This window comes from Sebastes umbrosus, chromosome 10 (assembly GCF_015220745.1).
Source record: "Sebastes umbrosus isolate fSebUmb1 chromosome 10, fSebUmb1.pri, whole genome shotgun sequence".
Taxonomy (NCBI): Eukaryota; Metazoa; Chordata; class Actinopteri; order Perciformes; family Sebastidae; genus Sebastes; species Sebastes umbrosus.
Window position 1 is genome coordinate 21,255,795 of NC_051278.1, and position 24,550 is coordinate 21,280,344.

At 41.8% G+C, this 24,550-nt stretch overlaps 1 protein-coding gene across 1 annotated transcript in view; it reads right to left on the reverse strand.

Annotated features, from left to right (window-relative positions):
* oprm1 (opioid receptor, mu 1) overlaps positions 1 to 17,754 on the reverse strand; it is a 34,761-nt gene extending 17,007 nt beyond the window's left edge. The window contains exon 1 of the mRNA XM_037782705.1: positions 16,845 to 17,754. Coding sequence (XP_037638633.1) covers positions 16,845 to 17,101 — 257 coding nt within the window. The 5' untranslated portion in view covers positions 17,102 to 17,754. The remainder of the gene's footprint in view (positions 1 to 16,844) is intronic.
* Between the last annotated feature and the right edge of the window lie 6,796 nt (positions 17,755 to 24,550).

Genomic DNA, 24,550 nt, shown 5'->3' on the forward strand with positions numbered 1-24,550 from the left:
CCTCAATAAATTAATGTTAATCACCGTCATGTCCCTTCAGGCTTCCCTCGTCCAACACAGTGGCCGGATATTGCTTATCCAGACTTCTATACATATTTGATTGAATCACGTTAGGCTAAGTGTTGTCTGTAAATAACCAGCCTGTTAATAGCCAACTGTTTGATCTGGAGGCTGAGATTTAGTTGGAGACGACAGTCTGATGCTGCTATAACGTTAATATACGACTATATTACTAATACTAGTAATACTGCAGCAGCCTCCCACTCAAGCTAACGTTATCTAGCCATGCTAGTCACTGTCACCAGCATCCTTTAGTAATTTTCCACTCTAACAGTGAATATTCACGTATTGTATGTGCCTCAAATCTCGATGTGAAAGCCTCAGTTAACGTGTTACACAACAGCTTTTCGTCATTTTCCATTTTCTCTCCTGTGACAGCGAGCTTATTTCCCCCAAAAGGGAGCGCAGCCTCGGCGATGACGCCATGCTGGTCTGGTCTATAGCTCTATTATAGCTTTCTTGGGGCATGGAAGAGGAACAAATCGGAGATCGGTGTTTTTGGACTTATTGTTGGTTCAACCAACCACACAGCAACTTTTTGGCATAGCATTATTACTACTATCGGTTTGTTTAAAGTAGAAGTTTGGAGACATGTTTCAACTTCTTCTCTTTACGATGTTGCCGTCTATGAGGGACACGGGATTGTTTTCCCCTAAAAAGGTCATGACAGCCTGCTCTGGATGACGTACTGCCAGTCTAATGTACTGTATGTGTGTGTGGAGTCTTCCTGCCCACTGTGGTCAAATGGTGCTTTTTGCAGCTTTATGTGGGGAAAAATAAGACGCCAAACTATGACTCAATATGTTTACTTCCAGTAGAGGTTCAGGTACATTGATGTTGGGATGACATTGATTTTTCTTATTAAAGGCTATGCTAATAAAATTGACTTGACATGAAAAGAGAGAAAAAAAGAAAGCAAGGAATAAAAGCACATAATGACGTATTTGGGTAGAATAGAAGTGGGACATCTGAGGCAACATGTTGATTGACCGGTAATGGTTTCTCATCACAGTCTGAAATCCAGTTTTAGAGAAATGATTCATCACTAACATGCAGCGATTCATGGCTTATCACTCATCAAACAGCACTTCCACGCCTGAGCAGGCCACTTCATTAAACACTTTTTCACCAAAAACTGTGTTGTCATAGAAACTCTCAATGAGTGATGAAATTATGCATTACCCTAAATCCTTGAAATTACGTTTTTGTGTGTCAGAAAGAGAAAAAGACACCATTTAATGATTGATAACGAACTCCACAAGCGTAGCAAGCATGGCTGCTATTTTCATTCATATAAGTACCAGCGATATGGGAAAAGGGGTTGGCTGAAGTGGAACAAAAATAGGAGGGTGTGGTGAGTGTTATCCTCTCAGCCAAAAATACTCAAGCAACAGGCAAAGTGTATTTCTGGATGGAGAAAGTGGCAACATGTTGCACTAGTTACACTAGTCTTTGCATTAGTAAGAAAAGCGAGCTCTGCATGAGCTCCTCTCTATTACATCCTGCCCTTCTGTTTTTAGGTCTGCCTTATCCTCAGTTTAACCTTCCCTATCTCCACCACTCTAATTCCACCTTAATCTTAAGAGAGAGAGCAGACGGACAAACATACGTCAGACTGATAAACAAACAATGGAGTGTCTGTTAGGAACTTCAAGCATCCATGCGTGTGACAGTTGTGTGTGTGTGTGTGTGTGTGTGTTTGTGTGTGTGTGTGTGTGTATGTGTGTGTGTGTGTGGATCAGTATACCAGTATGCATGCCACCGTGAGTCATCTCTGAATTTGACTGAAGCTGTCCACACAATGCACATTTCCTGAGCTGTTACTTGCATACACACCGAGAAACAAATGTGTAAACACACAGATAAGCTACAAGCCAAAAAGTCAGAGAGACAAACCTGACTGAGCGTGTTTCATTCAGGCTGTCAGATAGAGAAACTGTTGTGACAGATGTGCAGATGTGAGTTCTGTCCACTGGAGAGGTCGCAGGCTTAGTAGGGAATTCCAGACATCCCTCTCCCCAGCAATGTTTTCCAACTGTTGGACCAGTTGGACAGTTGGAAGGCAAAGCTCTCGATTTACCAGTCCATCTACGTTCCAACCCTCACCTATGGTCATGAGCTTTGGGTAGTGACCGAAAGAATAAGATCGTGGATACGATCCAACAAAAATAACAGAAGGAAAGAATTTCATTCAGTCCCAGGGACCAGGCTAAAAACCTCGGTGTCATCATATTTTGAAGATTGTAATCTAACTTTCGATGCCCACATCCAAAACGTGACCAAAACTGCCTTTCAGCACACACGACAGGAATCCGATCGTAAATATCGAATATGTTTAATATTCATGATTTGAAATCGGTGCGGCCAGGATGGACTTCCGAGCCGATCGTGGGATGTAAAAAACACAATTAACATATGTCACACCACCGGAATATCTGGCAAGATAATCTTTAGAACCATCAAAAAATCTGGTCTTTAGTAACGATTGACAGGACGGGGGAATCGGGCCCAAAATCGGCTTGATTCTCATGTAGCAGCATAGGCTAACTAGTTTTCCTGGACCTTGCCTATTTGGAATGATTTCCCGGTAGTGACCTTTGCCTGCCCTATTAAGTAAAAGCTTAACTTTACTGTTAAACTGCCTCCTTTTTGTGCTTTTGGGTTCTATTCTGACAGTTTTGTCAGAAGCTTTACACCATGTGCCCACTGAGGTAAGCATTTCATGGAAACAACCATCAACATATCGACCGCTCGTGATTGGCGTGACTGAAATTGATGCAAGGAGATCAATACCCATGGACACACAAAGACACACTCCAATCGGGTGGAAACTCAGCAGATGTACAATTGATCCACAGTCACTGTTAAAGGTGTAACACATCCTCTCCTACCACGTGCACACATGCTAATGAAGGAGGTGGTAGAAAATGCCTGGTAATTGATTCAAATCATCCGCAGACACGTCCCGACACACACTAACCCATTTCTCTCCTTCTGTTTTTGTAGCCGCTTCATGGCTTCCTTTACAGTAAAGGAAGAATCATATTTTTTTACTTGTGTTCTGTAACATATTATCCTATTAACTGCAGCCTTTAATCTGTGTGTTGTTGTGTGATGTTTTCGAATTTGCAGTTTTCGTAGCACACAATATTTTCCCGCAACCTTGAGTGCAGCAGCAGTGTGATGGATTACCTTTTAATGCTAGTTTCATGCCCCTGAAAGTTGATAGCCATGTTGTAGTGAAATGAATGATGAACCAAAGACTAAATCAATCAAATAAATGTAGAAAATTGTATGTGAAAATGTGTACAATTTGTATTTAACTTCCAAAACAACTGTTTAAGATGAAATTGTTGGTGTTTGCTAATTATTTTTTGGCACTAGAAAACACTAAAACTCCAAAAAAGACCTGTAAATTAATGTTTTAGGACACAGCTGTTCATCTCGCAATGAAAACCCAAACAACCCAAACTTGACCTCGTTAAGAGATGCTTGAATTTAGCAAAACACTTCAAACAGCCTCTAAATGGGAAAATCTAGATAACAATGGCATAAATTGCACACATCACATGTATTCAACAGCCACTGCATTGTGTTTTGCTCATGGGTTTGACAATCGCTGCCCACTTCGTCCGTGATTCACTCCCATAATGGTTTTCCATCACTGCAAATATGACAAAAAGAAATAATTTAGGACAAACCCAGATCCTAATGGAAACAGGGAGCTCAAGAAGAGTTTATCAGCCTGTTGCTTAGGAACACTATGTTAATGTACTGAAGATCTTCTACCAAGGGTCTCTCTGTGCCCTTGGCCCCAGTCTTATATCCATCCATCCAATCCATCCATTTTCTTCTGCTTATCCGGGGCTGGGTCGCGGCGGCAGCAGGCTCAGCAGGCTCAGCAGGGTATTTCAGACACCCCTCTCCCCAGCAACGTTTTCCAGCTTTTCCTGGTGGACCCCGAGGCATTCCTAGGCCAGGCGAGAAATTAAATCTCTCCAGTGTGTTCTGGGTCTACCCCACAGCCTCTTACCAGGTGGATGTGCCCAGAAAACGTCTAAAGGAGACGTCCAAGAGACATACTGATCATATGCCCGAACCACCTCAGCTGGCCCCTTTCGATGCAAAGAAGCAGCGGCTCTACCTCTAGCTCCCTCCAGATGTCTGAGCTCCTCACCCTATCTCTAAGGCTGGGCCCAGCCACCCTACAAAGGAAGCTCATTTTGGCCACTCATATCCACGATCTTATTCTTTCGGTCACTACCCAAAGCTCATGACCATAGGTGAGGGTTGGAACTATCTCTAAAGGCCGACGGTTGGTCGTTGGACAGTTTGGGGCCGTCAGTAAGCCGTCTGACTTAGTTTTTGCGGTGTGTCCCACAACATCAGCTCTAGTCTGCCCATGTCAGAGTTTTTACGGCCGACTCAGCATGTTGAATCGGCGGTGGAGGTCGTCAATGAGAGAAATCACTCTGATCGCCTGTTCAGCTTCACAAATCAGTGCATGAGAAGAGAAACGGAAGTGAGGAAAGCAAGCAAACGAATAAAGTCAAGAGGGCACACACAGAAGGCTCTTCTGATTTTTCATCTTCATCTCATCTTATCATTCCAATACACAGATATTTTCACAGCGATATCTGGAATGAAGCTAAGTGGTGAGTGAGAGTGGTGTGAAAATGGTCGGCAAACACCGCTTTGTTTCATGTACGTATCATAAAAACTTATGATGGCTTGTGTATCTGCAGTCCTCAGTCTTCCGGTTTCTCATTTTGAATGACGAATACAGACTAACGCCACCTGCTGGCATGGAACGTTATTTCATCTCACGCAGGCTCAGGATGTACGTGGTAGTTGGCCCTCAGTTGTAGTTTTTGCGGGGTGTTCAAGTGCAACATTTTGGCCAAGACAAAGGCAACGCGAGGCGACTCAGCGGTCGGCCTTCGTTGACGCTAAGAACTGATGTTGGGTTGGTGTGTCTGGGCCTTAAGGCTGAGCCTAGCCACCCTACGAAGGAAGCTCATTTCAGCTGCTTGTATCCGTGATCTCATTCTTTTGGTCACTACCCAAAGCTCATGACCATGACCAAGTAAGGGTCAGAATGTAGATGGACGGGTAAATCAAGAGCTTTGCCTTCCGGCTCAGCTCCCCTTTTCCCCGCAATGATCAGGTATGACGCCCGCATAACTGCTGATGCTGCACCGAACAGCCTGTCCATCTCCCGCTCCATTTTACCCTCACTCGTGAACAAGACCCCGAGATACTTGAACTCAACAACATCAATAAGTGCAACCGTTGTACAGTATACAGCAGTGAGTGCAAAGGTTTGGAAGCTCTCAAACTGTAACGACTTTTACTGCGGTTGATGTCATCAGTTGACGTTCTTTGCTTTGTTTTGTTTGCTCATCCATTGCACTTTGCAACAGTAAGCCATTCTTGTTGAAATCCGCGTTTTTGAAAAGATAAAAAGACGTACAGAAGGTTTCAGACAGTTACAAGTAAGGGGAGGGGGTACCCTCTGGTGCTTTGAAATGCCAGCCTTGATGAAGAAGGACATGTTTAACCGCACCTGTCATAGAGTATAAAGAGCAGAATCGGGATAAGTGAGTGAGTCACTTTGTAATTGACAGATGGACAAAAGAGCCGAGAGCACCCATCAGTCATCGAGTAGAGAAAGATAAAAGATCTGTCTTTTGTTCCCTTGTCTTAAGTTAGTCATCGTCTCTCTGTTCTGGCTCTAACTTTCTCAGTGCTCGCTACATTCCTCGAATAAATAGCTTTTTTTTATTTTTGCGGTTTGTCCGCTCTTCAGTCTCCATGATCTCGGTCTGTCAAATTTTTAAAATTTTACAACCTCACTGGCCATGAATGAGTGATCTTCTCTGTCTTTGTCTTTCTGTCTTTCGTTCCTTTTCCTGAGTTGAACAGAACAACTCCTGTTGAATCCAGACTTCCAGGGCTCTAATTCTCCAGCAGTGTCCAGTGGTGCTCATTACTCATACACATACACACAGGAAGGACAGACTAATTAGCTCTCTGCAATGTCTACTCAATTGTCTCCAAACAAGAAATTAGACTCTGTATCACCCCGTTGTGCGCATACACACAAATTTAGAAAAGCAGCATGCAGAATTCTCCTCTCACTGAGTCTCACAATGAGCTGTCAACCTCTTTCTTTCTGGTAAACGCACAAGTCAAGCAATTAATATTCATTCTCTGATCCTTTTATTGTTCCCGGGGGCGGGGGTTAGGCCCTGAATACATTTTTCTTGATTCACTTTGTGCCAGGTGAGTTTGTCAGTGCGCTAAAGCAAACAAAGTAATTGCAGCATAAACTCCACAGCCGTACGGCAATAATCGAGCTGTCCACTTGTCATTGGTTAACAGCAATCAAGGCCATAGTTCACGATGGCCGGATGTTCATTCAGCGCTGTACAGCTGAAAACTGAGGTCAGGGCGCCTGGCCTCAAGTGTTTACAGCTTGTGAAGAGGTGAGAGAAGGATGTGCCGAGTACTGTGTACTACGCACAAACACACAAAGGAATGCAACAATGCAAAAGACAGATGTTACTCTGAGGTTCGGGACTGCTGGAGGCACAAACATCTGCTGTCTGTTCAGTCGGTTTACACATCTTCTTCTGTGTATACCTGAAAGAAATCCATAGGCTGGATGCTCCTATGTTGTGTCAGCCAGTATGCGTTCACAGTCACATGAGCAGAACTCACATTCATCATGCATGAGGGTGTTCATGATTACACATGAAAGGTATCCTCACTTTTCAAGTAACCAGGATCTATTCACAAGCCTGTCATCAAAGAGAAGCTTTAAAATGAAGTCAGTGATCTAGAGGGTTGATTTGTATGCGTTTCTTCTTGGTAAAAATCCAGACTAATTTGTGTTAATAAGGGGGAAGCCATTCTCTTTTATCCCACATACCTCCTGTTGATTGTAGTTGATAACTATAGTGTGTAAAATGCTATTCTAAGAATTTAAATGCAGTACCTCTAAAAAAAAAAAAAAAAGAAAAAACATATTTCGTTTTGCATAAAGTGTGGCTGTTTTAAAGAATAGGTTTGCAAGTCTATCTTAAAGCAGCAGTAGGTGAGATTGGAGCAAATATTTTAAAAAGTTATTTTAATAAAATGGTCACTATATCCTGACAGTAGTGCATGAGACAGGTAATCTGAAAAAAATCATGAGCCTCTGTGTCCTCCGGTGCTCCTAATGGCATCTGCAAGATTTCACAGACCAAAGGAAAACAACCAATCAGAGCTGAGCTGGAGCCTTGTGTCTCTGAGCAGCTGTCAATCACTCGCAAACTCTGATCAAATGGTCAAACTAGGCAGCGCTGATCAAATATGAATCAATATTCTGTTATTGTAGCCATGTTGAGATCAGTTGAGGAAATACCAAGTATCGCCCACCAGCCAGAGCAAACTTTAGACAGTGATAGACAGCTGCCTCCGTTGAATAAACAGCCAATGGCAATGCTCTCTCTCTGAAATGACCTGTGATTGGCCAAAGTCTCCCGTCACGAGCTAGATTTTTTAAAACCTGAAAACAGAGCCATGAGGAGGTGCAGAAGTCTAGTTTTCTCTCAGAACACTTGAATTAAAATATAATTGAAAGATTATTATGGAATTTTTGCCCAGTGATGCCAAAAATATTCTGCCAACTGAACCTTAAAGGATGCGTTTGCAAGTCAATCTTAAAACAATACTAACATGCTTGTATGTACTAAGAAAAGATTAGCCTTTTGTTTGCTATAATCATTCCTCCTGTTCATAGTGGCCTTAAAGAAATCCCTTCCTAAAGCATGTTGATGTAAGTGATGGGGGACAAAATCCGCAGTCCTTGTTCTCTGTAAAAATGTATTGTGAAGTTCTTCTTAATAGGAGGCCTCTGCAGTCTGAGTTAGACAAATCAAGTGGTTATCTTCCAGAGTTACAGTCTTTTTAGTATGCATTTCCCTATTTGTGCTTCCCTGGACAGTATTTTCTTGCTGAGCAGCAGCTGAAAGGAAGTTGTTACTGAAAAGAAAGACAGAGTCAGACTGTTAACTTCAGCTGAACTTTAGAAGTCATTTATACAGAAAACGATTTTGTCTCCCCATTACTTACATTTAAATTGCCTTAGGAAGCGGCCAGTATGGACTGGAGAAACAATTACAGCGACCAAAACCCTTTCAATGTATATATGGGTATGTCACTATTGCTATAAAATAGAATTAGGGCTTGCAAAGTTAACGCATTAACGCAACTTCGGTTTTTAGGTTGTAGCGGGCTCAGTTTTAAAGCTCGCTAAAGCGAGTGATGGTACTGGCATCATATGAAACTAAAACACCTAAGGAATCCATTGGTACCAACCATGTCATACTGGCTTGTTCCAAAAGAGGCTAAACAACGCTCCAAACTTGTGCGAAAAATTGGCAAAAAAAACTAGCATGGCCATTTTCAAAGGGGTTCCTTGACCTCTGACCTCAAGATATGTGAATGAAAATGGGTTCTATGGGTATCCATGAGTCTCCCCTTTACAGACATAAGAATGTAAATTCGCAAAGATGCTCTGCTTTTTTGTTTGCTTACAATCGCTACAAGCACTAGAAATGATTATGAGAAAAGGTTTTAAACTGCCTGGATTATTGCCGAGCATCAACCTGGCTGCCGTCAGCACATCAAAAGACTGCAGGTTAGTTGTTTGAAACTCAGCCTGAGGTTGTTTGTCATGTCGGGCAGCGGGAGCCACGAGAAACCCATTAGAGAGAAACATTAGTGGGAATCTATGACATTAGTCTTGTGAAGCAGTTTGTGTTGACGCTCATCATAACATCATATTTCATTTGACTGGGTTCAGACACAGATGTTTAGAAGTTACATCAGAGAGAAGGGTCGTGGAAAATTTGCGAGGAGATACCAGAATAATACATGGTCGCAGTTGTTGTGCTGCTACATATGACGCAAACAGCGTCCAGGTCGGCGGGTGCAGATGTTCAAAAGCCTCTTTAACATCCAAAGTTTTCGAAATGCTTCGGCTGCTGATGTGAACCAAATCAGGTGAAGCTGCTCATCTAGCTGGATGGTGGATGGATGCAGGGGTTTGAGGAGGTGGTGGAGTCATTTTGCACTCAACATGCTCAAAACGCCTCCCAGTGTTTCCATGGTAACAGGAAGCACTCTGCACTGGCAGCATATTCCTTGTGGAAAACAGCGGTTTGCTGTTCAACCGCGATTGATTTTTCCGATTGAGCGTGCAGATCTCTGGTTGTGTTTGTTTGCTCACAAGAAGTTTGCGGATGTAAGTGAACAGACGAGGGAGAGAGGGACACGAGAGGACGGGGAGATAAAGAGTGAGGGAGAAATGTTTTATGGCTTTAAGGTTATCAGTACTCAGACAGTGAGGGGAAAAAACATCTCCCATCCACCGCTGTCTCTATTTAATCTCACAAAAAAGGTCATGATTGTAAAGTGGGGACGGAGAGGTCAAGACTATTTTTCCATTTAACAGTAAATATCCACTGTGTGTCATTAGCTAAATGGCTGTTCAATCTCGATGTGCCCACAGAGAGAAAAAAGACGGGCAGAGAAAAGAGAGACAGACAAAGAGCTTGATGAATGTTAATGACCCTGATGGATTGTGGTTCTCAGAGGAATGAGACACATCCTTTACCTTCCTCCCAATTCCCTTTACCTCTAATTCAGTCGGAATACACAAAACTTTCCTCGGTCACAAACACCCTCAGCTCGCATTCACACACACACTGCTTGTTAAGTCATTACCATTTCATTACCGTGGAGAGAAAGCAGGGGACGGGTTTGTCGTCCTAAATCTGTTCCCACAGAACAGCCGAGGATGAGAGAGCTAAAGCTCAAGTAACGTCCCTCCCATCTATTATCTACTTGGTAGACAAACTACTTTGGAATATATAATGCAAGCTTGTATACCAACTCATACATCATAAACACTCTTGTAGCCTTGCCAGACAGCTGCAGACATAGATCTCGTCGTTAAAATGATGCTGGTGCATAACTTACACTTCAAAAGGTGATTTCACTTCAGTTTGCCATGTGCTCTCCCTTCGTTTTCCACTTCAATGTGTTGCTCTGGAAGAACCAGTGGCAGAGGTGGAAGTAACAAATTACATTTACTTTTGGACTAAGCTGTGAAACTAGGCGATCTAGTTGTAAAATGAAACAAGATTCAGCAGTGGCATAGCCTATTTCTCATTTAAAATGTTTTCAGGAGGATATTTTTGAGTGGATTGTTTAGACGGAATAACAAACAGTTTACGAGCAGGCCGCCATGTTGTTTCCTGTTTGAAACGGCGAGCAGAAAACCAATCAGGTGAATTCCACATTAGGGTACCTCACCACTTGAACGGCCAGTTGAGTGGAGCAGCGCATCCCCTAGTGTCCTCGCCAGACCTGGTGGACATGTACTGCTGGATTTAACATTATAGACATGACCACTGACTATTTGTGTAACAATTTAGCCAAAAAATCACAGACTGACCATACAGTGTCCAGACATGTACTCGGTTTTGACCGAGTCTTGTTCATAAGTATTTTCTTATCTTTAAGTATTGTACTACGCTACATTTCAAGTCTCATGCACTACAGATTAAGAACAAAAATCACATGAAAAATAATAATTAAAGTAAGCATGTGACAATGAAACCAAAAGAAAGGAGCCTAATCAGCTGCAGCAGAAAATAATTAGCTGTCGGTTTGTCTTTAGGAGGGTAGTGCTGCAGATAGCTCCGGGTCCAGAGAGTTGACATTGCACACAGTTGAAGGTGACGTCATAATTATTATAGTTAAGATTAGCTTCACCTCAGCATAAGTTAAAAAAAAAAGGCTGCATCTATCTTAATCAAGATTGAATGCGCCGCTCGGCAAGCACGCTAAGTGACCAACAGCCGCATGCTGGTGTCTGGTTAACATGTTAAATGCTAACATGCTCATGGTGGATCCTCCAGCAGTGACTTCTACATTCGCTTAGGAACTGTTACCGTTACTGTTAAGTGTGTGAGGCTGTAGTCACCGTGACGTCCCCCATTGGTTTGTAGACTGCCGTTTTGCAGCCTGGAGTTCGGCATTTTGGCTGTCGCCAGCTTGACTTTTGGCTGACACCATCTTGGTTATTTCCAACCAGAAGTGACATGAAAAGGGTGTAGCTAAGTACAACCAAATGCTGAATAAGACATTTATAAGCGACCAAAAAGGTTTTAATACTTTCATGAACTGAAAACACACTGTGAAAGGGACAACTCCAAGACCAGACAACGCCGTGGTAGCCACCTGCCAATTACAAGGTAGCCACCCCCTAAAGCATCCCCTGCTTTATTAAAGACTTAAATTGTCTATTTGACTCTAAATGGGACCATCATTTACTCAATGAACATCATGCTGTATTGAAAATACTTGAAACTAGCGATTGACACCATAAACTCATGTTTACAATGTTTACTGTGGTAGTAAATCAAATGAGAAGTAGGGTGATTATCTCATAGACTTCTATACAAATAGACTTCTTTTTGCAACAAGAGGAGTCGTCCCCTGCTGACTATTAGAAAGAATGCAAGTTTAAGGCACATTGGCTTCACTTTTCAGACCCTGGAGTTGCCCATTTTGAGGTCTTTCCGCTGTTTTGACAATAATCCCTGTTATAGTTGTGATTGTTGAGCACTCATTCAGCCTAAACGTGTTTGAAACCCTTTAGGAGCGCAGTGGCAAAGAGGGGCTGAGTGGACTGGTTATAGTGGGACAGAGAGGCTGAGTGGACTGGTTATATTATGCTTTGAGAATGAAGGAGCAGAGAATTTGAACATAGAGCATACTCACAGAAGGGCATCCAGACAGGTGAGTACATCAACAACAAACTCACTGATTGTTGTAACTCACTGTACAGATGAGAATGTGTGTTGCCTAGTAATGTAGCATTGTATGTGCATGCTACGCAATGTGCAAAAACTAAGCAGGCTCTCTTTTTGCTTTAGTGTGCATGTTTGTGGGCTGTGGAGTTTATATTATCTACACATCTCTGTGTTGGTTGCCTTGGTGATGCTTTATTTTGCTGTTAAAGTGGTAGGTTATTTAATTTATGTAGATTTTAATAATGCTTGTTGCACCTGCCGCAGTGTCAATATCTGTTTTTCTTATTAATTGTGGCTCATTTTTGGTTCTAGTCAGGCTACACGGGGGCAGGTGGTTGTATATTTATGACTGATAATCAGTTGTATGCACAGGCTGCAAATGTCTGTCTACAGATAAGGAATATGTTGTTGATTTGGACATTAAGGCTCTGTGTTGCTGTTCAAACTTGGGAATGGCGTGATGTTTTCTCATTACTCTGCGCACTTTGACATGTTAATGCACTTTATTTTGTAGTGTTTTTTTTTTAATTTAATAGTTAAATCATATAACATCATTATCATATACCCTCCCTTTAAAAATGCAATGCAGTAAAGTTTACTGTGAATGGGCAGATCTGCCTTAAAGGGATAGTTTGGGTGTTTCGAAGTGCGGTTGTATGAAGTACTTATCCATGGTCGGTGTATTACCTACACCGCAGTGTTTTGGAAAAAAAAGGAGGAGTACCAGCACGGAAGCAAAGCAGTGTACCTCTGTGGACGGGGCCGGCTTTGAAGAGAGCATAGATAAGTTTCACTTTCAGTTCAGTTCTCCGTCGGAAACGGCAGCCTGATGGCAAGGTAAAGCGGTGAAAATATTCTAAATATGGTGTACACATCTAGCAGTGTGTTCCAAGCGTGTAGGAGAACTATGGTGGCCAACGTGAAAACGCAAATGGTTCTATTTAGAGCTAGTTTTTTTGTAAGAGTAGGGTAGGTCATTTGGAAAATAGCAGAGCCAGTGCGTAGAGTGTGTGTGAACGTGGGAAGTGAGTGGTGAAGCAAGAGAGAGAGAGAGAGCAGTAGCGAATGTGTGTGATGGTGTGAGCAAACAAATGAGCTAGCGGAGTTGAAGAGAGAGTTAGTTTAGCTCTGAGAATATCAGGTGAATATATAGTGGAAGTAGTAGTTTGTGCAGAAATATATGATGCAGCTTCTCAAGACCAACAGAGGTTACCCATTTCTTGTTTCCCGGCAGGTGAGTGGAATGACGGGGGTTAACTCCAGTGGTTTGTCAATATTGGGTTACTGAAGAGACCAGTGGAAAGACTAACCACAACAAGTTTTATGTTGTTTCTGTCAGGTTTAAATGAAGTGGGTTCCACTTCAAAACACCCGGACTATCCCTTTAAGTAATTTGGGATAGAAAAAATCCGACATAGAAGCAGAAAACATCCTGCATCGATGTGTGCATTCATTCTTTAACAAAACAGAGAGGGGAAGCACTTAGACTGAAATATGTGCAGTCTGGCAAATGAGCATTCGCTTAATGCTGCTGCATCTGCCCGGGAAACAGTGAGGAGAATAATAGGTGTAACAAAGTAATGATAATATATTATAGTCGGAATAGAGACATAAATCAAAATAGAGAAGTCTTTTCTTCTTTTAACACTGTAATTTATCTAATTAAGGCGTTGTTTTCAATTTAAAAGCCATTTAAGCACCTCTCTGACAAGTGCAGCACAGCAAATCCTCCACTCGGCCACCCTTCACTGATTCTATCAGACCTGCAAAGTGGGTAATCACAAGGTGGAAACACGAAGGTGGACCACTCCCACCTTTATCTCCGTCCTCCTGAGCTTTCTCATTGCTCATCAATCTCTCTCTCCCACTCAAGCCTCCACTCTATCCAGCTTTTTTCATCTCTCACCTGTTTTGTCCTCATTCTCCAACTGCTTCATCTAACTAGTGACTTTTATTACCTGAGAGAGGCTCAAGTGGAATAATGTAGCATCAGCTGGGGAGCATTTAACCAACATAAATGTCAGACTTCCATGTGTAATTAAAGGCGCCACCTGTGAAATCCACCTCAGTGGGCTGATGCACAACAGGTGACTTTCAATATGTCTTAAAGCTAGACTGCGTTGATGCCAAAGAGTGTAGAAGCATGCACAGCATTGCACGTTTATATGACATACCCAGTTCTGCCAGCTTCCTGCTAGCTGTGTGCGGCTGTAATAATAGATATATTGATTATATAGATATATATTCATCACTTTTATCATCCTATAATGCACCCATGGGCTGTATGCTGTAAACCTATACCGTGGTGAATGTATTAACGTCTCTGTTCCTAAACAACCGGCTATCGGCCAGTAGCTAGCAGTGCTAGTAGCACGACATGAGCAGAATTTAATGTAGTTGTAGACTATTTACTAACCAGAAAGGCAAAAGCACAGGGCGCATCCTCTTATACATCCATGGTCTGTGGTCTATTGGACATCGATTTTGGAGATCCTTGACATGAAAAAGTTTGAGATTGTTCTCAAAATCTGTGTGCTGGATTTTTCTAAATTCCATTTATGTCCATCGCTCACTTTATGATCCTCTGGGAAACAGCCGGGCAAAAAAAGTTTAATTAAGGGATAAGTATGTAAGTAAACAGTTAAAATAGTATGCATATATATAATATTTTGATTGTTCAACACAGGCCATTTTGGTAGAGACATTAAAATTGTGACAATAGAATAGAAATAATTTTGTTTTTACTTTTGTATGGCACTTTATAGGCGGACGTTTTACTGGCTTCTAGTAGTCCGCTTTCAGTTCAAAATGGCGGACGCGTAGCTTTGCTGCTGGGCGCTGATGTTGCAATGGAACGAACAATTGACTTTCACTTCTTATCAATATACGTTCTTTGGTGACGCTCAATGAGAGTGCACATAGGTAGACAAGCAGGTAGGCTTATTACAGTCCTTCGACAGCCACAGATACCGTATTTTTTTACTTTTTATTATTATTGATTATTGATTATTACACTGCGTTGTTAAATACTCGATTCTGGATGGTTAATCACGGCGTTCTGCGGTCTGTTATTTGGTAAATGGTAAATGGACTTGCATTTATGTAGCGCTTTTCTAGTCTTCCGACCATTCAAAGCGCTTTACACTACATGTCAGCATCTCAGCAATTTCAGCAGATATAACAAAGAATTATTTGAAGAACACTACCAACACTAGCTTTGAGTTAACACAAAAGTGTATTCATATTCATTCCATTGTTAATATCAATGTATGAAAATGGGAGATATCCAGCTTGTGTGAGACATTTAAACTAATAGACTTTCCTAATACTGAGTTGTTTGTGCCTGCCATTGTTAAGAAGTTAATTCACTGTGTGAAATGAATGTGAGATCAGAAGAAAGAAAAGAGCAAGTGGCCAGTGAAATGTTTCATTTGTGCACCACTCATCATGTATTATTATCTCCTACTCCTTGTGACAGGTTATTAAAAAGATTAAAAGCTCCTTCTGTGATGAGATCTTGATAGTACAACATTTGTTTGAAAGAAAGTTTTAAATATCAATTAATGAGATGTCGCTAGTTGAGCGAACAGATTCAGCATGATAGTGGCCTAGATTTAAGAAGGGGAAGCAATGGAAGACATATTGGAACATGTTTTTTATGTATTTTAAGTTATGATAAGTTTAAAGACTAAAATAAATAGGGCTGTCAAAGTTAACGCGATAAAAACATGTAACGCAAATTTGTTTTAATGCCACTAAATTCTTTAACGCAACATGTGATTATTAGGTTGTAGCAGGCTCAATTTTAAAGCATGAAGGTACTGGTATCATATGAAATTGGAAAAAACCTATGGGAATCCATTGGTACCAACCATGTCATACTAGCTTGTCGCAAAGGAGGTTAAACAACGCTTGAAACTTCCACTAAATTTTGGTGAAGGAAAACTGGCAAGGTCTTTTTCAAAGGGGTCACTTGACCTCTGACCTCAAGATATGTGAATGAATATGGGTTCTATGGGTACCCACGAGTCTCCCCTTTACAGACATGCCCACTTTATGATAATCACATGCAGTTTGGGGCAAGTCATAGTCAAGTCAGCACACTGACACACTGACAGCTGTTGTTGCCCGTTGGGCTTGAGTTTGCCATGTTATGATTTGAGCATATGTTTTTATGAAAATTGCAGTACCTGTGAGGGTTTCTGGACAATATTTGTCATTGTTTTGTGTTGTTACTTGATTTCCAATAATAAATATATACATACATTTGAATAAATCAAGCATATTTGCCCACTCCCATGTTGATAAGAGTCAAATCTCCCTTTAAGGTACATTTTGAACAGATATAAGAAAAAAGTCTGATTAATTTGCGAATACACCACTGAAGCCACAGTGCATAAGATGATATGAAGACATCTGACTGGATTCATAATGTTTTTGGTTTAGCACTCACATGGGAGTGATGTGCAGCATCTTGTCACATCAATGTGATTTTCCACTTCTTCAGTACTGGTATTGTGGATGAAAGAGACAGCAAGAGAGAGAGAGAGAGCAAGTGTGTGCTGTGTCTTTACACCCTCTGTTGTTATGGATATTGCCTGTTGTTGTTGTGTAAAAAAAAAAAAAAAAACCTTCCCCTCTTGGCTTGGCTCGCTTTTTTTGCGCGCTGGAGGAGCTGCGAGGTTGGAGGCATTTTTACGCACGAACAGCAGCAGCTGAGCTGGCAGCAATTGTCAACAACACCGCACATTCACATGGTCTCACTCATCCTCACAAACACACACACACACACCTTTATGTCAAATATGATTAACACAAGTTGACACTTAGTGATTGTTAAAGAATAAGGATCTGTTTATAAAAGTGTAAGTGAGAAAAAAACACATCCAACACACATTTATTGTGTTTCTTTACCTGACGATGATGTACATGACCAGCACGTTCCCAACCAGCCCCACCACGCACACTATGGAGTAGAGAGCGGTGATAACGATGGCGATGATAACCGGGTTGGTGTCGTCCTCCAGGCGTCCAGGCGGATCCACGTCGCACCGAGACACCGGGTTGCTCACGTTACCGTCGGTGAAGTTCCCACAGAAGCTGCTGCTGCTGCTGCTGTTGTTGTAAAGCTTGTAATTCGCGTCCGAGAAGTTGTTACCTGCGCTCTCCATGGTGCTCGGTTCGGTGTGTGTGTGTGCAGGTATAGAGGCTCTCTGTGCGCGTCTTCACTCCTCTCCTTTGGGTGCCTGTTTTGGGTGGACTCGGTGCCTGTGTGATGGTGATGCCCTGCTGGGTGCTTGTGTCTGTCTGTTGTTTGCTGCGTTTCGTCTCGTTAAAATCTCACCGTGCTGCTGGAGAAGAATGTGGTCCGCGTGCGATGAGGGTGAATACCTTGCCTGCGCGAGACTCGGTTTTTACTAAACGACCCTCGCGCGGCACAGCGAGCCCTGCACGAGGAACAAGAAGAAGCAACGACGTGAAGATGAGTTAGTTCGCTCCCTTTCATCCTTTCCTACCCTCGGTTCCTTCCTCCCTTCTTTCCTCCCTTCTGTCCTATTCCGTTCCTTTCCTTTTTGCTCACATTTAGTTTATTCCTTCATTTTTTTCTCATTCTCCCTTTCTTGCCTCTTTTCTTCTTTCCCCATCTTTTCCATTCCTCCTCATTTCCTTCCCTTTCTCTTCCCATGCTTGCTCCCTACCTTCCATCCTTTTTACCTTTCTTGCCTCTTTCCTTCCTCACTCCCTTCTTTCCTCTCCTTCCAACCACCTTTCTCTCATCAATGTTCATCCCTTTTCTCTTCTTTACCATTCCTTCATCCTTCCTTCCTTCCTTCCTCTTTCCCAACCCTTTAATTCATCTTGTTCATTCCTCCTCCTTTCCTTCCTTTTCCCTTCCCTTTCTTGCTCACTACCTTCCATCCTTTTTACCTTTCCTTCCTTCTTTCCTTTCTCATTCCCTTCTTTCCTCTGTCCTATTCCGTTCCTTCCTTTCGCTTCGTTTATTCCTTCATTTTTATTCCTCTATCATTCTCCCCTTTATTGCCTCTTCTTTCCTTCCTTCCTCTTCCCCACCTTTAATTCATCTTGTTCGTCCATCCTTCTTTCCTTCTTTTTCTCTTCCCTTGCTTGCTCCCTACCTTCCATCCTTTCTACCTTTCTTGCCTCTTTCCTTCCTCACTCCCTTCTTTCCTCTCGTTCCACCCATCTTTCTCTCATAAATGTTCACCCCTTCCTCCTCTCCTCGTCTGTTTTCTTCCTTCATCCATCCTTCCTTCTTCCTTTCTCCCTCCTTTCCTATACTTCCACCCTCCATTCACTTATCTTTATTCACTCATTCCTTCCTTCTTTCCTTCCTCCCATCGTTAATTCCTTCCTCACATCCTTCTTTCCTGTCCTTCCACCCCCTTTCTCTCAACAATGTTCCTCTCCTTCCTCCGTTCCTCCTTTCGTTCCTTTTTTCTTTCCTTGCTTGCTCCCTACCTTCCATCCTTTTTCTTGCCTCTTTCCTTCCTCACTCCCTTCTTTCCTCTCCTTTCACCCACCTTTCTCTCATAAATGTTCACCCCTTCCTCCTCTCCTTGTCTGTTTTCTTCCTTCATCCATCCTTCCTTCCTCTTTTCTTCCTTTTTCCCTCCTTTCCGATACTTCCACCCTCCATTCACTTATCTTTATTCACTCCTTCCTCCCTTCTTTCCTTCCTCCCATCATTAACTCATTTCTTGTTACTTTCCTTCTTTCCTTCCTTTTCTCTTACCCTTTCTTGCTCCCATCCTTCCTTCCATCTTCCCTTCCTTCCATCTTCCCTTCCATAAATCCTTTGTTCCTTCCTTCCTCCTTTCCTTCCATTTCTCTTCCCTTGCTTGCTCTCTACCTTCAATCATTTCTACCTTTCTTGCCTCTTTCCTTCCTCACTCCCTTTTTTCCTGTCCTTCTAACCCCACTTTCTTTGAAAATGACAATAAATATACATTTGAACATCAGATAAACTGTACCATACTCTTCTCCATTAAGTGACAATGTGCTGGAAGGCTACTGTAGTTATCACCACATTTTCTATTCAGCGAAACAACCAAACAATACAGAAAAATGAGTACAAGAGAATCTAAATCATGTTGGATAATAAAACACCACGACATCAGCATGCATCCTGAATAAGGACAGTAATTGACAGTTGGGAGGAGTCCAGGGATTATCTGGTATGCTATCCGTGCGTGTACGTGTAGTGCTTTGATGAGTCTCCTCACTCCTGATTTCGGTTTTCGGTGCTGTATTGTAATCAGTGAAGCCGAGCGAGGGAATGTAGCAGAGTGTAATCCAATAGGGATTGATTTTAATCAAGATAATGTCCCTGCTTGTCTCATTACAGTTTCAGAGAGGCACAAAATGGGCAAAGATCATTTACTAAACGTGCTGGAGGCCTGTTTGCAGTAAAACAGCTCAACATGAGCATAACTAGTACTCAAAGTCATTATTATAAGTTTGTTTTTACAGTTGCTTTACTCAACAAAATCCACATCCATATAAATCCATATAAAAAAACCTTGTTAGCTAATTGTATTAGTGAGTTAACTGATGATAAGGAGCAGCAAGGATGGAGGGAGCTTTCTTGTTGCTGATAAGGAGAGAGAATCTTATCTTTTGAAGTGCACAGAGATGTTTTCAAATACCCAACACCAGGGTGTCTGCAAGGTACGTGATTCATCGATGTGAGACCAAGAGGTGCTACAATCCCTATTAACACGAAAAGGGCACAGATGGTTGTTAAATTTCAAGCATATGTTCACATTTTTCAAGTCTATCTTAAAACAAGAGGGGATTTTATACCAAGAGGACCCACTTCATTTGTTTGCCTCTGACTGCTGAGGGCTCAAATTAGGACTATGGATTTTGTCCAGCTTTGCTTTATTAGTCACTTGAGGAAGGCGATCACTTAACAGAAGGGCTGCAGTTACTGTTGAGGAAACATGACGTCATGGCTTCTGTAATTTTTCTGTGAAGTCGGAGGTTTTAGCAACCTGGGGGAAATTGACGTCCTACAACTGGTCAACTCGGGGGCACAACCACCCCCCTCCCTTGGAGCCCCCATGTTCGAAAGAAACGCAGCAAAAGTGCCCTCTTGGATGCCTGAAACATGGTGAAGTGCCCTCTAGGGTGCCCTTCCAGTGGAGAAAACAGATAAAGTGCCCTCTAGAGTGCCCTTCCAGTAGAGAAAACAAGATAAATTGCCATCTACGGTGCCCTTCCAGTGGCGAAAATGAGATGAAATGCCCTCTAGGGTGCCCTTCCAGTAGAGAATATTAGATAAGTGCCAAGGGTGCCCTTACATTAGAGAAAACAAGATAAAGCGCCCTCTAGGGTGCCCTTCCAGAAGAGAAAACAAGATAAAGCACCCTCTAGGGTGCCCTTCCAGTAGAGAAAACAAGATAAAGCGCCCTCTAGGGTGCCCTTCCAGTAGAGAAAACAAGATAAAACATCCTCTTGGATGCTATTCCAGTGGAGAAAATTATATAAAATTCCCCATAGGCTGCCCTTCCAGTAGAGAAAACGAGATAATTGCCCAAGGTGCCCTTACATTAGAGAAAACAAGATAAAGGGTCCTCTTGGGTGCCCTTCCAGTGAAGAAAACAAAATAAAGCCCCTCTAGGGTGCCATTCCAGAAGAGAAAGCATGATAAAATGCCTACTTGGATGCCTCTATGGTATAGACAAAATGTGATAGAGTGCCTCTAGGTGCCCCTCCAGTGGAGAAAACATGATGCAGTGCCAAATAGGCTGCCCTACATGCTAGAAAACTATCTGCGTGCTGGGTCCCCACTGCATGCAGTTGGTGCCCCTTTTATTTTTCCGCCCCTGCCCCTCAGACAGCCTGAGAATTTTTAGGTGAAACTTTACTACTTTTGGAGCCAGTATTTCTCCACCAGAATTAAGTCCTGGCAGTGTGGAGAGGGCCTTGAAACAGCAATTAGACCTCCATCATGTTTGGAAATAAATGGGAACACCACAAGTCACTAATATCAGAGGAAGTTTCCTGGGATGGAATTATATAATCGAGAAACAATTAAAGGACCAGTGTGTAACAACTAGGGGGATCTATTGCCAGAAAAGGAATGTAATATAAATAAGTATTTTTTTTAGGGTATAATCACCTGAAAATAAGAATCGTTGTGTTTTTGATACCTTAGAATGAGTCGTTTATATATCACATAGGGAGCGGGTCCTCTTCACAGAGTCCGCCATGTTACTTATCCCAGAACGGACAAACCAAATAATGTTAACTTTTCCTGCTTGGGCCGGAGTTGATAACGTTTCTCGCTGTCTTCGCCCCCGCACCTTAGTTCTTCTACACGCTTGGCTTGCAATCTGCAAAATCACCCATAGATACCGCAAAATCCTACTCACTGCTCCTTTAAAGGAAGAAAAAAAACCAGTTCTGAGTTCTGGGACACTTTCAAAGAAATTTGAAAGAATTTGTCACTCATATTCATACTCATACTCATATTTTGAATATGTGCAGTGAAATGTGGGGGTGGGATACTCTAGACATAGGATGTGCTAAAAGGCTATGCAATAATAATGATGAGAAGAGCTGTGTTGATTTTATAAGCAGTTGTTGATTTCAGAGGAACTGTTGCATGTAAGTAAAACTTGCAGAAAATAACTGAACTATGAAAAATCCCAAAATAATTACAGCACTGCTTCAGAGCCGCTATAAAGAGGAGGAATGATTACAGCAAAGAATAACTCTTTTAATGTCCATATGGGATTGTGAGTATTGTTTTAAGACACATAAGATAATAGCTCTTCAGCCTTTGTAAAATAAGTGGCATAAATTCCAAAAAATGATTTCCTCCTAGTCTTATGAATAAACAGTTATTTACACACTCATTCCCACAGAGATACTTGACTAAGAGGTTTTGGAGAGAGAAACTGTTGATGCTTTAGAAAAAGTAAAAATTCACACTAATATCATCTGTATTCCTCTGAAGCATTGCCATCAGGTTCGTGCATCTCGGGTGAAACGGCTGGAGGTGTAGGGGCTTTGTCCTGTTGCCATGGTGAGGATGAACATTACATTTCACAGAAGCAATATCTTCACAGGTGAGCTGTGTGAGTGTGTTCGAGTGTGTATCTGTTAAAGAGTAGTTGACTAATGGGGAGAACACTTTTTGAAATTGGTCCAGATTGAGGGAAAATGCTGCAGCCACTAAATAAGCTGTGATGTAATCATTTGGGGCAACCTGGCACCGTCAGTGTACATCCACTAAAAGTGTTTGTTTTTGGCACTGACAGGCTCAGATTGTTATTATTAGTGTCTAAGAACATTAAGGAAAAGACCCTACAGAGAAATAAAACCTTTTTCTTATCTTTCACATTCCATTTGTCATTGTGTGACTTGTTACCAGAAGAGACGACGGTTGAAACGTGAGTGAGAGTGGGAAGAGGAGTGCCAGGGGACACCGGTGTTGTTAAAGTGTAGTTTAGTGTTACCAAAACGACTGTCAATGTCATGGCTGAATATTTAGATGGTTTCAGCATTGTGGATGCGACGCAACATTTCAGAGTGAGGCTTCTCCTGTCATGGTCTTTATACAAAACCACATACTATACTAGTAGTACGTACTGATGCAGTATACAAACAAAAGCGATATCTACAGGATGCCAAAAATACCCGGATGTCTTACTGATTTGGAAAAAATCTCCAGTATGCATCATACCAGTCTACCTCGCCTACTGTATCCCACAATGCAAAGCGCAGCACTATAGACTGTATATAAGAAGTGGACTTAGTCACTGTGACGTCACCCATTAGTTTGTGGATTGCCGTTTTGAAGCCATCTTGGTTTTTGCCTTCACCATCTTGGTTTTTTGCAACCAGAAGTGACACGAGAGGGTGGAGCTAAGTACAACGGAAGGCTGAATAAGACATTTTTAAGTAACCAAAAAGCCTGTGAAAGCGTTAAAGTCCCACCTCCCAGACCGGACAACGCTGTGGTAGCGACCTGTCAATCACAATGTAGCCACGCCCTAAAGCGTAACCTGTTTTATGGTCTATTTGACTCTAAACAGAACCATCATTTATTAAATGAACATCATGCTGTATTGAAGAAGACTTGAAACGAGTGATTGAGAATTGAGAAAATCACATAGTTGTGACATTCTATATGTTCTTGCATTATATAAATGTATACATTTTGAAGTTTTACACCAAGAATCAAACAACAAATAACTAAAACTGGCAAAGTCATTGGAAAATATTCAGCCGTCCTGTGACTGGTGTCTGTTACCAAACACAGAAACAGACACATGCATCACCGGTTTGCCAAAAATATTCTCTCAACAGCCTCACAGTGTTTCGTCAGAGATCTTCTTACAACACTAAAGATTCATATCTATTTATACAAGACAAATATTTATTCATTCTAGCTGGCTTCACCTATTTGTCACATCGTATTTGTTGAAATGTGTTTCATCTGGGGGAGTTTACGCAAGCAGCAACAGTCTTAAGGCATGAAGCATGTGCATCAGCATGCTGCATGGTTATTGTAATGCTATCTCAAGGGACTCGTATTTTGCATTCAGAACAAAGACTCAAATTGAAGTGTTTGTTCTAAGCGAGTACAAAGCATTGCAATGAATTGTTTACACAGCAGAAGACTTTCCTTTTATGCCAGGAACAGGATCGACAACAGAGGAGACACACATTTTAGATGCAGGAGACAAAGAAAAATATAAACACTTAATTCTAAATGACAACTAGCAGCTTTTGTCAGTTATATAAAAGTCTGGCAATCATCCCAGTAGTTGATATGTGAACCTAAAGGAGCTCTCATCTGTGCTCAAACTGTGGGTGCATTAGTCAAAAAACTGCTGTTTTATTTAGCAGGACGAGACGAGACGAGTCGAAAATTATGATTGCATCTGACAAACCCAGACAGCACTGACACAGAGGAACAATGGGTATAAGTTAACCAACCAGCATGAATGAATAAGATGCTTTCCAACTAGAAGAACCACACAGAAAGGAACAAAACAGAAGATATGTGAATGCAACAGTGTTTCCGGCATGTTCATTTCTATTAGTCACAATTTGTTAGGGGGCACAGGGGGTCTTTAGGGGGAGATAGCAGGTCAACAGTAGATGTCACATAGAAGTGGTGTACATCATCTGAAAGCTAGGAACCTGATTATTGATCATTATTTAAAATAAATTGTGAAAGTGTATAAGGGTTCAGAACATTATGACAGAAGTTTATGATGGCTATTCTCATGCTCACTTATGTCTGAAGTTGTTGCAGCAATTTTTGGGTTGATACCATGTGTCACACAGATTAGTTGCTAAATCTAACAATTTTTTACTACTCGAATATTGATCAACATGATCATTAACCCCTTAAAAATACCACATTAAGACACAAAGACTTGGAGGAACACCATAGAAAAAGCCATGGTGTGATTTGGTATCAAAGGCATTTGACATTTGGAGATTTCTGCAAGAATTACATTTTTGGAAACTGCTCAGAAACCCCTTATTGTTAATTTTCCTAGGAAAACCACCCATCGTCTGAATGCTCTAGGTCTGTAGTTTGAGGTTGTAAAGTTTAATGAGGCTGTGATTATCCT